Genomic DNA, 14812 nt, shown 5'->3' with positions numbered 1-14812 from the left:
TGCCCTTCTAATGCCACTCCCAGCTGAAAACTTTTTAAAACCCGGACAAAATGCCGGGTTTTGAAAAGCCGTTTGGACATGTTCTCTAAAAAGAGGACATGTCCGGGTAGATCTGGACGTCTGGTAACCCTAGACCCAGGCCCATAGCCCACTCTAACCACTACATTTATGGTGGAAAGTGTGAGCCCACCAAAACCCACTAAAATCCTATGTACTGCCATATAGGTGCCCAAACCCTTACCACGATCTTGCACTGGCACACAGCACCAACCCACATGACATGCCGGTGCCGGAAGAGCCTGCCTTTTGCCACTTATATCTGCTGGGTCTACTTCAAGCAAAATGAAAATGTTGTCAGCATAAGCAAAAAGAGGTCTGCAGCAGTCAGGTTTGCCAATAGTAAAACCCAACTCAAAATAGCCAAGCAATTGATAGTGAATCAATCGCTTGGCTATTTTGCATGGGGTTTTACTAATTTGCATGGGACGATTGGGATTGGATCGCTACGGGCGTTAGTGAATAGTGCAGGAGGGAAATCTGGTCGTAAAGGGCTCGCAAACCGATCAGTACATGATTGGTTTGCTTAGTGAATCTAGCCCAAATGTTATGCATCTTGTCCAGTGCTCGTAGCTAAAAGTAAGCATGGTTAGGGGCCAATCGCGAGCCATGATTTTAAGTTATACGCATGTTTTTGACTTAGGTTCTGACGTGTGCACAACTTAGATGCAGGCACTGAGGCCAAGAAAACCCTGGCATAAATAGAATGTGGCTAAAAGTTGGGATGCTTAGTGGCATTAAGTGCAATTCTATACCATGCACATAACTTTTATAGAATTGCACCAATTAGTCAGCACCAATTATATAGGAGACATACTGTATATAGAAGCAGATCCTCAAAGTACAATTTTCAGACTGCCTCCATTGCTGCAACTCCATGAATACATTTTCAAATTTTGCACCAGATTCCAAAGTGTATGTACAAGTGTACAGCCAATGCCAGGTACTTGTGACCTAGATTGGTCACGGTCAGAAACAGGATACTAGGCAGTATGGCAATTCTTATATTCTTGTTTTCACTTTGAAGATTTCCTGTGAAAAAATACCTGCAGATAACTTGCATCTGCTTTTTCTGTGGACACTTTTTCTAGCTAGAACAGCATATCTCGTCTAAGATACACACAACTGTGCCTATTTTTGCAAACCTCATCTTATCTCCACCCCTGGAAGTTGTCTGCTAATACAGAGGTACTGTACTTCCAGACTTAAGTGTGCAGAGAAGAAAATGGCATTTGACAAATATGTTCAAATACCCACCAGAAGTAGAGGTTAAAATGTGCAGAAAATTAACATTCTCTTAGGGGCCCTTTTATTAAAGCTGAATGTGTGCTAACAGACATTAGTGTGTGCTAAGTGCCATGTACCCATAAATATAAAATAGGACACACAATATTTAGTAAATGCCAATGTCTATCAGCACATACTAAGCTTTAGTAAAACGGAACTTTAGAAAGGAAGTTCTACAACGAGAAGGCATGATATAAGGCTTATGGGAGCAGATCTAGAAAAAATGCCATATTCCATCCACAAAATTCAAGATGTTGCCAGCTGAGGTGCAATTCCCTTGTCTCCTAGTGTCTGCTCTGTATGTTTTCTGAGGAGAAATACTGCATGCTATTTTCAAATGAGCGTGTACTATTTCCTTCCAGTACTAACCTAAAAAAGCAGATCAGTCCAGAATGAAACATATCCACCTCACAAAACAGCAAGTAATGTTTTGCTTTATAGTTTGGAAGTGTGTTTGAATTTTCCCCTGCAGTTATTGCCCCTGACGCAGCCTGTGAGTGAAATGTGGCTGTGTCGAGTGCTTGATATTAATAAATCAGACTTATTCATTCTGGACTGATCTGCTTTAGTGCATACTTTGTGACATATTTGTGTCCCTTTTATGTCCATTATTCTGTTTGTAAAGCAAATACCAAGAAGAGCACAAAACCACAAGAGCCATAAACCATATGGCATAAACTGCTGAGAACTAGAGAATGACATAGGGAAAAATTTTCCCCCATCCCCGCAGGAACTCAATTTCTGCGTCCCATCCCTGTAAGTTTTGACGCTGTCCCTGTTCCATTCCTATAAGTTCCTCCTTAACCACACAAGCCTCGAACACTTATGATTTTAAAGTGTGTGAGATTTATGCAGATGAAGACAGAGCTTGCAGGAATGGGGCAGAGACAGGAAAATAACTCACCGGGATGGGATCAGAAAATGAGTTCCCATGGGGACGGGGAAAAATTTGTCCCTGTGTCATTCTCTACTGAGAACTTCCTTTTATCTACAAAGAAATATTTATATATATTTTGTTCATTACTTACATAAACACAGTTACTCTAGCATTCTTCTTACAGAAGCAAAATGTCACTCACTTCCATTGTTTTAATTTTAGGAGTAGCCATTGCTAAGCGTTTGAAGCCATTTGGAGTTAAAAAGTTCTTGTACACAGATATTGACCGCAGACCCGAGTTGGCTGCCACAATTTCAGCAGAGTTTGGTAAGAAAATTATTTTTTACTCTGTGTTAACAACTTTAAGCATAACCATTTCTTAAAAATCCAGGGAAAAAAAACCTTTGATAAACGGTTCCACTTCTGTTCATTACTTTATGTTCTGTTAATAGATGCAGAATTATTGTTTCTTCAGTTTCTACTTCTTGTTACTTTTGTCCATACTGAAACTTTGCAATCATAAACTCTGCATGCTATCCTGGTTCCCTGTCAATTCCCTACAAACTGAAGTGTCCCCATTTTGTGATAGTGAGTTTATCATTTTTCCACACATTTTTTCCATTTTCGATATGACTTCTAAGTTCGAGTTTGGACGTTCTATGAAGTGAATCAAAAAATGAGGTAGAGAAAAATGGCCATTTTTGAAACTGCAAAATGTCTACTTTTTTTTTTTTTTTTTAAATGACCTTTCTAGAAGTGTTCACCCGGTCTATAAACTTAAGTTTTACTTTAGTTTAGTGTGTCTATCTTTCTGAACTATTTTTCGAAAACCAAAATGCCCAAATGAAAAACAACAAAGCAAATCATTGGGATGTGGGAGGAGTCAGCATTTTAGCAGATGGCCACACAGACATTCCAGCAGAGTAGGAGCACATAAAGGATCCCAGATACACATCTCAGTATAACTTCCTTACAGTGTATGGGGAGCCCTCCAAAACTCACCCAAAACCTACTGTACCCAACTGTATACCACCCCATTAGCTCTTATGCCTGCAGGTGTCACCTAGGGTTTTGGTGGGCTCATACTTTCCACCACAAGCATACTAGTTACAGTGGGATATGGGCCTGGGTCTCAATGCTTTGGTTTTAAGCAGCGTTCTCCTTACGACTCTCCACATACCAGTTTTTCCTCATATCTACCACCATAGGACCTTCAGGGACCCCTGAAGAAGACTATCTTGTTGAAACACGGACCGTGTTGGGTCCTATGCTTTCAGCGAACTAGGCCCTTTAGGCTTTTATGTGGATCAAATTATTATTTTTATGCGGATTGCTCAATTGTATCTTTTTGGAACTTTGATATTTTAAAAAAAGTCCATTTCAGGAACATCATCATTCACAATGTTTTTTGGGGTTTTCCTTGCCTCCTTTCTCTGTGGATTTCTTGGGGTCAATTTTCCTTGGTTTTGTCTCTTTTTCTGGAGACCACTGCACTGACCACCAGACTACTCCAAACACCTGCTCGCTACTCTACTAGGATTGGCCATAATGTCTGCTGCTGTCATACAGACAGTTATGCACTGTTTCATTCACATCTTTGGGAGATTAGAGGAAGTCAGTGACTACTAGGGGAGTGTATATGTGTGTGTGTGTGTGTGTGTGTGTTGGTGGGGGGTGTTACGCCCTCATGCCTCTAGTGGTTGTCTGGTCAGTTTGGGCACCTTGTTGGCACTTATTCATTATTTAAACAGGTCTGTGCCCTGGATATTTTGTAAAATGTTCAATTAACACTGAAAAACATCTAAAACACACCTCTAAAAAGCCCCCTTGAAATATAGACAAACTATTGACAAATGACATAGAAACCCATCTAGAAAATATGTTTCAAAAATGGTGATTTGGATGTTTTAGTAATTAAAATGTCCAAGTACCACTTTATGCCATTTTTTGGATGTGTCTTTTGAAAATGGGTCCAAAAGTCAATTAGCATGTGTAATCAGTAATGCTGAATTTCCTGGGTCAGTATACCTTGCGGTTCAAGGCGGATTACAAAAGATTTATAAACGGTGGGTTGCAATGGAAGATCATTGGTTATTTCTAGAGAGGTAAAGGTAAAGAGTAGGTCAGGTATGTCAGGTAAAGAGTTGGTTAGGTAAAGATTAGGTCAGGTAGTTTCAGTGTGGCGGAAGGAGAGAGTAGGAATATGTAATGTTAGGACTGTTTAAGAATTTCTTGAAGAGTATAGTTTTTATTTCTTTTTTGAACATCTTGTAATCTGGGGTAATTATCACTAGATTGGAGATCTGTTTATCTAGTTTTGCTGCTTGAGTGGCTAGGAGGCCATCGTATAGTTTTTTTCCGTTTTACTTCTTTGATCAGAAGGGGGGGGGTGAATGGGGTGTGCATTTTTCTATGTCTAATTGAGGTGGTTTGGATGAGGCGATTGTTCAGGTAGGTTGGGCTGTCTCCATTTGAGGTTTTAAATAACATACACAACTACAACAAAGGCATTACTATCAGAAAAATAAGCATATTCCTCTACTTACAAAGCTGAAGTAGAGGTTTCTACTACAGGCTGGTGAGGTAAATGCTCTGATACTCATAGATTTCCTATGAGTGTCGGAGCATTTACCTCATCAGCACGTGATAGATGCCTCTACTGTGGCTTTGTAAAAGGAGCCCTTTATTCGGTAGCCCTATCCAATTTAATTAGGGCTGTCCCCCTAGTCTGGATAAATTTATTCCCTGGATAGCAAGTGAATATTGCTGTTACCTGGATAATTCTAAACTCCTTCCTTGGGAATACCCCTGCCCCACCTAAGAATAGCCTTACTGGGTCAGACCAATGGTCCATCAAGCCCAGTAGCCCGTTCTCACTGTGGCCAATCTAGGTCACTAATACCAGGCCCAAACCCAAGGAATAGTAATATTCCATGCTACCTATTCAGGGCAAGCAGTGGCTTCCTCCATGTCTTTCTCAATAACAGACTATGGACTTTTCCTCCAGGAACTTGTCCAAAGCTTTCTTAAAACCACCTATACTATCCGCTATTACCACAACCTCTGGAAATGCGTTCCAGAGCTTAACTTTTCTCTGAGTGGAAAAATATTTCCTCCTATTGATTTTAAAAGTATTTCCCTGTAACTTCATCGAGTGTCCCCCCCCCCCCTAGTCTTTGTAGTTTTTGACGGAGTGAAAAATTGATCAACTTGTACCCGTTCTACTCCACTCAGGATTCTGTAGACTTCAATCATATCTCCCCTCAGCTGTCTCTTTTCCAAACTGAAGAGCCCTAATTGTTTTAGTCTTTCCTCATAGGAGAGGAGTTCCATCCCCTTTATCATCTTGGTCGCTCTTCTCTGAACCTTTTCTAGCGCCACTATGGGCTCCTTTTACTAAGGTGCGTTAGGGCCTTAACACGTGGAATAGCGCACGCTAAATTGCCACACGCACTGTTGAGCTGGCATTATTCTAGAAGCATACCGCACGGTTTAGCATGTGGTAATTTCGTGTGTGCGCTAAAAACGCTAGCGCACCTTAGTAACAGGAGCCCTATATCTTTCTTGATATAAGGAGACCAGAATTGAATGCAATACTCCAGATGAGGTGGCATTATAACATTCTTAGTCTTATTAACCATACCTTTTGTAATAATTCCTAGCCATCTGCACAATGTGCGGCAAAAAGGGCGAACAGAATGCTAGGAATGATAAAGAAGGGGATCACGAATAGATTGGAGAAGGTTATCATGCCGCTCTACGGGGCCATGGTACACCCTCACCTGGAGTACTACATCCAGCACTGGTCGCCGTACATGAATAAGTCCAGAGAAGAGCGACTAAAATGGTTAAGGGGCTGGAGGAGCTGCCGTACAGTGAGATATTGGAGAAACTGGGCCTCTTCGCCCTTGAAAAGAAAAGACTGAGAGGAGACATGATCGAAACATTCAAAATACTGAAGGGAATAGACTTAGTAGATAAAGACAGACTGTTCACGCTCTCCAAGGTAGGGAGAACGAGGGCACTCTCTAAAGTTGAAAGGGGATAGATTCCGTACAAATGTAAGGAAGTTCTTCTTCACCCAGAGAGTGGTGGAGAGCTGGAACGCTCTTCCGGAGTCTGTTGTAGGGGAAAACACCCTCCAGCATTTCAAAACTAATCTGGACAAGTTCCTGCTAAACTGGGACGTATGCAGGTGAGGCTGGACTCATTTAGAGCACTGGTCTTTGACCTGGGGGCCGCCACGTGAGCCGACTGCTGGGCAGAATGGACCACTGGTCTGACCCAGCAGCGGCAACTCTTATGTTCTTATTCCTGAGATAAGCATCATGAGATCTAGTTTACTCTTCAGGAATCATGCTAGGTACTTGTGATTTGAGGGTGGGATTTTTCTGTGTGGTTTACACAATCAAAGCGGTTTACATATTTTAGACAGGTACTTATTTTGTACCTGGGGCAACTAAGTGTTAAATGACTTGCCCAGAATCACAAGGATTTGGATTCAGGCTTAATTGCCTTTGGTCTGCCCCAATAATGCAATCCTTATGTACTGTACTTATGTGCCCTTATCCATCACCACTTGGTACTTAGGTTGTCTTCCTCATAGTTGTGCATTGCTCTGCTCCTCATGCAGTTTCTTCTTTGGGTCATTTGCAGTATCTCTGGACGTGTTGGCCCAGCAGTCAGATTTCATCACTGTATGCTGTGCCCTAACACCTGAAACACAGGGCATCTGTGACAAACGCCTCTTCTCCAAGATGAAAAATAATGCAGTGTTTATCAATACTAGCAGGTGAGACATGGGTACTTTGACACCACTTCTGATATGATTAAATGGGGGGAAAGGATTTATTTTTGCATTCTTCATGACACTGTAGTTTGGCCAAATAAACATCTGCATAAATGTTTACTAAAATAAAAATGAAACAGTACCATTTTCTTCAGAATCCTCTGTTCAAAACTGTGCAATATAAATCTAGTGCATTTTTTTGTACAGGATGCAAATGTTTGTGTCCCCAGTGGTGGTGAGTGGCAGGGGTAGAAATCCTTTACTATACAGCCAGAATCCTAAGAAGAGGACAATCTTCAGTTCATAGTACATCTCTTACACTAAGTATAAGTAAACATATCCTTATAGAGAGATTAAAATAAAAGTCAAAGGGCTCCTTTTACTAAGCCGCACTAGCGGGGTTAGCGCGCGTGACTTTTCATCACGCGCTAACCCCGGCGCTGGCCAAAAACTACTGCCTGCTCAAGAGGAGGCGGTAGTAGCTAGTGCAGCCGGCAGTTTAGCATGCACTATTAAGCGCATTAAACCGCTAGCGTGGCTTAGTAAAAGGAGCCCAAAGTTATCCAGGAATATTTAAATATTAGGCAGAAATAAGTGATTCCAAATCCCCTCCTTCTACCCCACCCCCCACTACATAGGCATAGATTTACTTTTACATTTGGAAGAGAAGGGTGGGGAATGGCACATTAGCATATTCATTTGTATACATACATCTCATACATATTCATAATGGTTAGTCAAAAAAAAAAAGGACAAAAACAGACTGAATAAGAAGCCAGTATACTTTCTCTGCCCCCCTTCCATAGGCCTGATACCAGTATCTTCCTTTTTCCTTCTTCTCTAAAGCCTAGCTGTTTCTCTCTTCCTCCCTCCTTCTCCCATTGTGGACTTTAGAAATTATACAGGCTCTAGATGTAGAAGCAAAATAGATGACAGTGATAGTAAGTAGTTTCATACCTTCCAGAGTAATATCTTCAGATAGTTTCAATGTATTCCAGACCCTCTCCTCTTACAGAATAGGAGACCACAAAAAACAAGCAGATGGAGACACCTTTTCTATCTCTTTTTCTCACCTTGACCCTTCCATTCTCCTTTTTATTTCCCAATTTTTTACTTACACTATGCTTTCTCCTCCTGCCATGATCTACTAGGGGATCTTGATCCTGGGTTCTTGTGTATTACTGAATCGTGGATTGCAAAAGATGATTTATTTACTCAAAATGAGCTTTGTTCCCATGGTTATCGAAGTCTCTTTTCTTCCAGAAACTGCCGAAAAGTAGGAGGTTTGGCATTTCTTTACAAATCATTTTTTGATGTACAGCTTCTTGAAAAAGGTAGCAATGCAACGCTAGAATATATGCTAGCTACTGTTAACAATGAACTCTCTTGTCACCCATTAGGTATTTTGCTATTTTACTGTTCCCCAATTCCCTGGAAAATATCTTCTGAACTAGTATTCAAGACCATAACAAGTGCTTTTCTAAGATTCCAAAGAGTATTGATTATTGGTGACATTAATCTTCATTTAGATGATAACGCTAATAAGGATGTTATCGAATTCAACAGTTTTCTCACGTCTCTGGGTTTTCCTTCTCTTAAGACCACTCCAACTAGTTTTCTTGATCTTGTTCGTTGGGAACAAGTTCCATGGTCTGGGTGCTTCTTGTCTTCCTGTTTTCATGTCTAATCTTGGGGCTTAATCTTGTACTCCAAAACTCATTAACTTCCGGAAGAAAATTGTGAGTGAACAATTTTGGACCCAATTTCTTAAACAGTTTGCTTTCTCCCTCAAGCCTGATGCCTCAGAAGTCAACTGGCACAATTGGGTAAATCTTTCTGAGTCCACCTATTGTTCACTTGCTCCTCTATCTACAAAGATGGTTTCTTACGCTCGTAAGGCTCCCTGGTACTTTCCTTTTCACAGAAAATTGAAACAGAAATGCGGATCATTGGAGTGTAAATGGAAAAAAAATCAAGATCTGCTGACAGACAGTCATGGAAGGATAGTATTAGGTCTTATAATGCAACATTAAAAAAAGCTAGGAAAAATTTCTACGGCAATAGAATTATCAGATCCAACAATCAAAGTAGCACCTTGTTTAACATCTGGCACTCTTTAACCACTAACAATGACTTATCAATACACCCTTCTTCCCCAGTAGTGGATGACAGCGCGATTTTTTAATGAAAAGATTGCTGTCATAAGAGACTCTTTTCCATCATTAGTTTCTTATAATTTTCTGGTGTCGGGTGATACTAATCCAATCACAGAATCTGGGCAGCCTTTCAGTACTGTATTTTTCGGACCATAAGATGCACTTTTTCCACCCCCCCAAAAAAAGGGGGTAGAAAAGGGTGTGTGTCTTATGGACTGAATACACCGCATGCCCCCCTCTGTAGAGCGATGCGACACACAATACAGGAGTGTGACCTTTGCGCTTCCTGCCTGGTCCTGCGCTGCTCTGTGATTGGCTGCAGCCAATTACAGAGCGGCACAGGACCAGGCAGGAAGCGCATAGGGTGTGCTCCTGCATTGTGTAACGAGGAAGACATAATACAGGACCACAAACTAAGGGCTCCTTTTACTAAGTTGTGTTAGGGCTTTAACGCGTGGAATAGCGCACACTACATTGCTGCGCACACTAGACCTTAACACCAGCATTGAGCTGGCGTTACTTTCAGCCGTGTAACGCGCGGTAATTTCCTGCGTGCACTAAAAACGTTAGCGCATCTTGTAAAAGGAGTCCTAAAAGTATTAATATATATAAACAAAACCCTAAGACTCTGCATGCAGTACAATCCCCAGAGAAATAGAAACAAATGTATTTCTTCCTGAACAGTGCAAAATATAGACAGCAGATGTAATTTCTCAAAACTGACACAATTCAATCACTAAATGGAAAATAAAATCATTTCCCCTGCCTTTGTTGCCCTGCCTTTGTTGGTGATTTTGGTTTTCAAACCATCTTTCCCAATCTCTGGCTGCACGTTCTTCTGTCTGTGCTCTTAACTGTGTATCCAGGGCCACCTTATCCATGCAGCACCCTCTGGTGATGCTCTTCCAGTCCGAGTATTGCCCATTTACCTCCACTCTCTGTTTCCTATGCTCGAGCCAGTTTTTAATCCACGTGAGTATTTCACCCTCGATTCCATGGCTTGCAATTTTCAGAAGTAGTCGTTCATGTGGAACCTTATCAAACGCCTTCTGAAAATCCAGATATACAATGTCAACCGGTTCGCCCTTGTCTGTCTGTTTACTCCCTCAAAGAAGTGCAGCAAGTTTGTCAAACACGAACTGCCTTTGCTGAAACCGTGTTGACTGGCCTCATCAGCCCGTGTCCATCAAGGTGATCAATGGTGCGGTCCTTTATCAGCGACTCTACCATCTTTCCCAGTACCGAGGTCAGACTAACCGGTCTGTAGTTTCCCGGATCTCCCCTTGAACCTTTCTTGAAGATCGGCATAACATTCGCCACTTTCCAGTCTTCCAGAATCTTTCCCAATTTGAGCAACAGATTGGCTATTAGTTGAAGCAGTTCAGCTATGGTCCCTTTCAGTTCCTTGATGACCCTCGGATGGATGCCATCCGGTCCCGGGGATTTATCACTGTTAAACCTATCAATTTGCCTACACACCTCCTCTAGACTGACCGTCAATCCTGTCAGCTTTCCGTCTTTGTTTCCAGCATATAGCCTGATAGGTTCCGATATGCTGTGTAAATCTTCGGTAAATATAGACGCAAAAAATGTGTTCAGTTTGTCGGTGATTGCTTTGCCCTCCTTTAGTGCTCCCTTTATTCCATGGTAATCCAGTGGTCCCACCGCTTCCTTCGCTGGTCGTTTCTCCTTAATATATCGAAAGGACGGCTTAAAGTTCTTCGCTTCCTTGGCTATTTTTAACTCATAGTCTCTTTTGGCCCCTTTTATTACCTTATGGCACCTGCGTTGATGTTGTTTGTGCTTGTTCCAGTTTTTGTCTGTTTTTGACCTTTTCCATTTCTTACACAAAGCTTTCTTGTCTCTGATCGCTTCCTTCACCTCTACAGTGAGCCACGCTGTTTCTTTGTTCTTTTTACTCTTGAATCCCTTGTTGATATGCGGTATATGTAGATTTTGCACCTTGGTGACCGTATCCTTAAAAAGGGACCAAGCTTGCTCTAGCATTTTTGCAGTGCTTATCCTCTTCTTAATCTTCTTCCCTACCATGAGTCTCATCCCTTCGTAATTCCCTTTTTGGAAGTTCAGTGCCATGGCCGTCGTTCTGGACCGATGTTTTGCCCCTGCATCCAGGTCAAAGTGGATCATGTTATGATCACTGTTTCCCAGCATCCCTTCTACTTCTACACCTTGTGCCGGTCCTCGCAGTCCATTTAAAATTAAGTCCAGAATTGCATTTCTTCTTGTATTTTCCTTGACAAATTGTTCCAGGAAGCAATCGCCTACAGCAGCCAGGAACTTGGTCTCCCTAGCGCAGCCGGAGGTGCCTAGGTTCCAGTCTATCCCCGGATAGTTGAAGTCAATCATGATAACTGCGTTACCTCCCTTGCAGTTGCGTTTAATCTCATCTGTCATTTCTCCATCAATTTCTTCAGAATACCCGAGGGGTCGGTAGTGGATGCTGATCTTCGTTTCCAGTCCTGGAATTTTGACCCATACAGACTCTAACTTATCCGTCCGTGGCGTGTTCTCTCCAGTTGGTGGATAAAATGATGAAGCCGGCGGCACAATGTGCAGCAGCCTCAAAGAAAGCGAACAGAATGTTGGGCATTATCAAAAAAGGTATCACTACCAGAACAAAGGAAGTTATCCTGCCACTGTATCGAGCAATGGTGCGACCGCATCTGGAGTACTGCATCCAGTACTGGTTGCCGTACCTTAAGAAGGATATCGCAATACTCGACAGGGTCCAGAGGAGAGCAACGAGGATGATAAAGGGCATGGAAAACCTTTCATATGCTGAATGGCTGGAGAGGCTGGGGCTTTTCACCCTGGAAAAGTGGAGACTTAGAGGGTACATGATAGAGACTTATAAAATCATGAGAGGCTAAGAGAGGATGGCTAGGGACAGATTCTTCAGACTAGCGGGGACATCAAAAACAAGAGGTAATTCAGAAAAATTGAAAGGAGACAGAGGAAGTTCTTCTTCACTCAGAGGGTGGTAGACACCTGGAATGCACGTCTGGGGGAGGTGATAGGACAGCGTACAATATTGGGTTTCAAGAAGGGATTGGACGACTTCCTAAAGGAAAAGGGGATTGCAGGGTATAGATAGAGGGCTACAATACAAGAAATTAAACTATTAGGGAATAAAGTACTTACAGGTCATGGACTTGGGGGGCCGCCACGGGTGCAGACTGCTGGGCACGATGGACCTCTGGTCTGACCCAGCAGAGGCAATTCTTATGATCTTAATTCCCTCTTTGACGTATATGACAATGCCCTACCTTTTTGAGCCACTCTGTGTCTACGGTATAGTTTGTATCCCGGTAGCAGTGTCCCAGATGTTTTCCTCAGTCCACCATGTTTCCGTGATACCTTATCTTTTTGTGATACTTTATCTTTTTGTGCCATAGCTTCTAATTCACCCATCTTATTCCTAAGGCTCCTTGCATTCGTGTACATACACTTGAGCTTGCAGCCTGTTTCTTTCTTGCATTTCCTTCCCTCTTGTATCCCTTTCAATCTGTCTTGCCTGTGATCCGGTGAGTCATTCCCTCTATCTTCCTGCACGGTATCCTCTGGGTACACCGGTTCCCGAACCATCAACTCTCTCTCTTGGTCGACTGTCAGCTTTTCCCTTCTTCCTAGTTTAAAAACTTCTCAACTTCTCTCTTGATGTTGTTTGCAAGTAGCCTCGTTCCATCTCTGCTGAGGTGGAGTCCATCCTTCCTGAATAGCTTGCTCTTCCCCCAGAACGTCGTCCAGTTGCACATGAAGTGGAATCCTTCTTCCTCACACCAGCGCCACATCCACGCGTTGACTGCTTGTAGCTCCATCTTATCAGCCCTGGATACCGGCAGGATCTCCGAGAATGCTATCATCTGCGTTCTGGCCTTCAGCTTCCTTCCTAGCATCCGGAAATGTTCGTCCCCATATGGATCATTACCGCCGTATCTTCTTCTTCCACACTGTTGATGATCATGTCGATGCGGTTCACTATGTCTTCTACCTTGGTTCCCGGTAGGCAGGACACCAGCCGATCCAGTCTTCCTCCCACTATGTACATAAAGTACATAAAACACATCCAATATTTGGTTCCTTTATATTCTAACATTGTAGCTGAGGCTTGTACTAGATGACAGAAAGTTTTGATGGCTAAATTATCTTAGTAAAGATGATAAGAAAATATCCTGTTGTTTTTTTTATCTCTTCCCTGCAGAGGTGCTGTGGTGAACCAAGAGGATCTGTACCAGGCTTTGGTTAATGGTCAGATTGCAGCTGCTGGCCTAGATGTCACAGTCCCAGAGCCACTGCCGGTAGATCATCCTCTTTTAAAGCTGAAAAACTGTGGTGAGTAGCTTTCTCTTGAACAGCTGCAGTTTCAGAGCTCAGTGTCAGTGCTGCAATTCCAAACAACAGTGATATTATAGTTTAATATATAATTTTCCCTCTAGCCCAGATCAAACCACTATAGAAGCAGTTCCACCTAGGCTAGGGCCAACAGCTAGCATCAACTGCCAATTTCTAGGTAGCAATTTTTCACCTCATAGAGAGAAAGAAGATATAGAGGAGGGAACAGGGAAAGAAGGTCCAGGTATGTGTGGAGGCAAAGAAGGGGGAAATGTACAGTAGATGTATGTATGAAAAGGAAGGCAATCATTTGAAATGAGTGACAGAAAGATGAGAGATTCAGAGGCAAAACTACAGGTGAAACTACAGGTAGAATAAAATAGGACAAAGGGGAAGGAAGAGTCTGGAAGAAGAGAGAATAGGGGAGAGTGGGAGCAAGTGAAAGAAAAAGCAACTTTAGGGAAAAGGGTGCAGTGAAACAAGTGTGAGAGGAGAGATAAATACAGAAGGAAGTAGAAAGAAATGAAGTTTTGTAAAAATTGAAAAATAAAATGGAAAAGAACAAGAAAAAAGCAGAAAAAGAATAAAATAACCAGACATAGCAAAAAGACTGGAAAACTGTTTTATAATTTAAATGGTTTATTAAACAATGCAAATGATATGTAAATTCAGGAAAATGTGCCTTACAATCTGCTACATTTTTTGAAGGCATGAATAAAGATAAATGTGACCTGGTTAATATAGTACATCTGGATTTTCAGAAATATTTTGAAAGACATCCCTCATGAGAGACTCCTGAGGATTTTTTTTTTTTTTTTAATAAATCTTTATTGATTTTTAAGACAACAAAAGTGCAATAACCGTATATTTACATTAATCAGCAAGTTAAACACTTATAATCATAATCAATAATAAAGAATAAATCTCCCTCTTTCCTTCCATTACATTTCATCAAGGATTAAGACAAAGCAAAGAAATAACCTTCCCCCTACCCTCTCACCCTTCCCTGGATGTGTGTGGAAATAAACAAATATTAATGACAATTATAATGAAGTAATAAAAGACATCAACGGGTATGGTGGGTCCGGGGAGGACATAAGAGTCCAGTCCTCCGCGGGTGTTTGATGAAAATGTATCCCATGGTTGTTATTGCTGTTGTATTTACTGTTGCTTAATAAAATAGATTTGAACTAAAAAAAAAAAAAGACATCAACGGGCCCCAAACCAGTTTAAATAAATTGTTATGGCAACAGGGATCCAAGATGGCTGCTACTGGTATCTGACTGCTGTGAG

The 14812-nt window shown here is 41.8% G+C and overlaps 1 protein-coding gene across 1 annotated transcript in view; it reads left to right on the top strand.

Annotated features, from left to right (window-relative positions):
- Positions 1-14812, top strand: part of LOC117346889 (glyoxylate reductase/hydroxypyruvate reductase-like) — a 74229-nt gene that overhangs the window by 49058 nt on the left and 10359 nt on the right. The window contains exons 7-9 of the mRNA XM_033917110.1: positions 2444-2548; positions 6878-7013; positions 13389-13519. Coding sequence (XP_033773001.1) covers positions 2444-2548; positions 6878-7013; positions 13389-13519 — 372 coding nt within the window. The remainder of the gene's footprint in view (positions 1-2443; positions 2549-6877; positions 7014-13388; positions 13520-14812) is intronic.

The sequence above is a fragment of the Geotrypetes seraphini genome, chromosome 1, assembly GCF_902459505.1.
Source record: "Geotrypetes seraphini chromosome 1, aGeoSer1.1, whole genome shotgun sequence".
NCBI lineage: Eukaryota > Metazoa > Chordata > Amphibia > Gymnophiona > Dermophiidae > Geotrypetes > Geotrypetes seraphini.
This window is presented reverse-complemented; position numbering and strand designations above follow the sequence as displayed.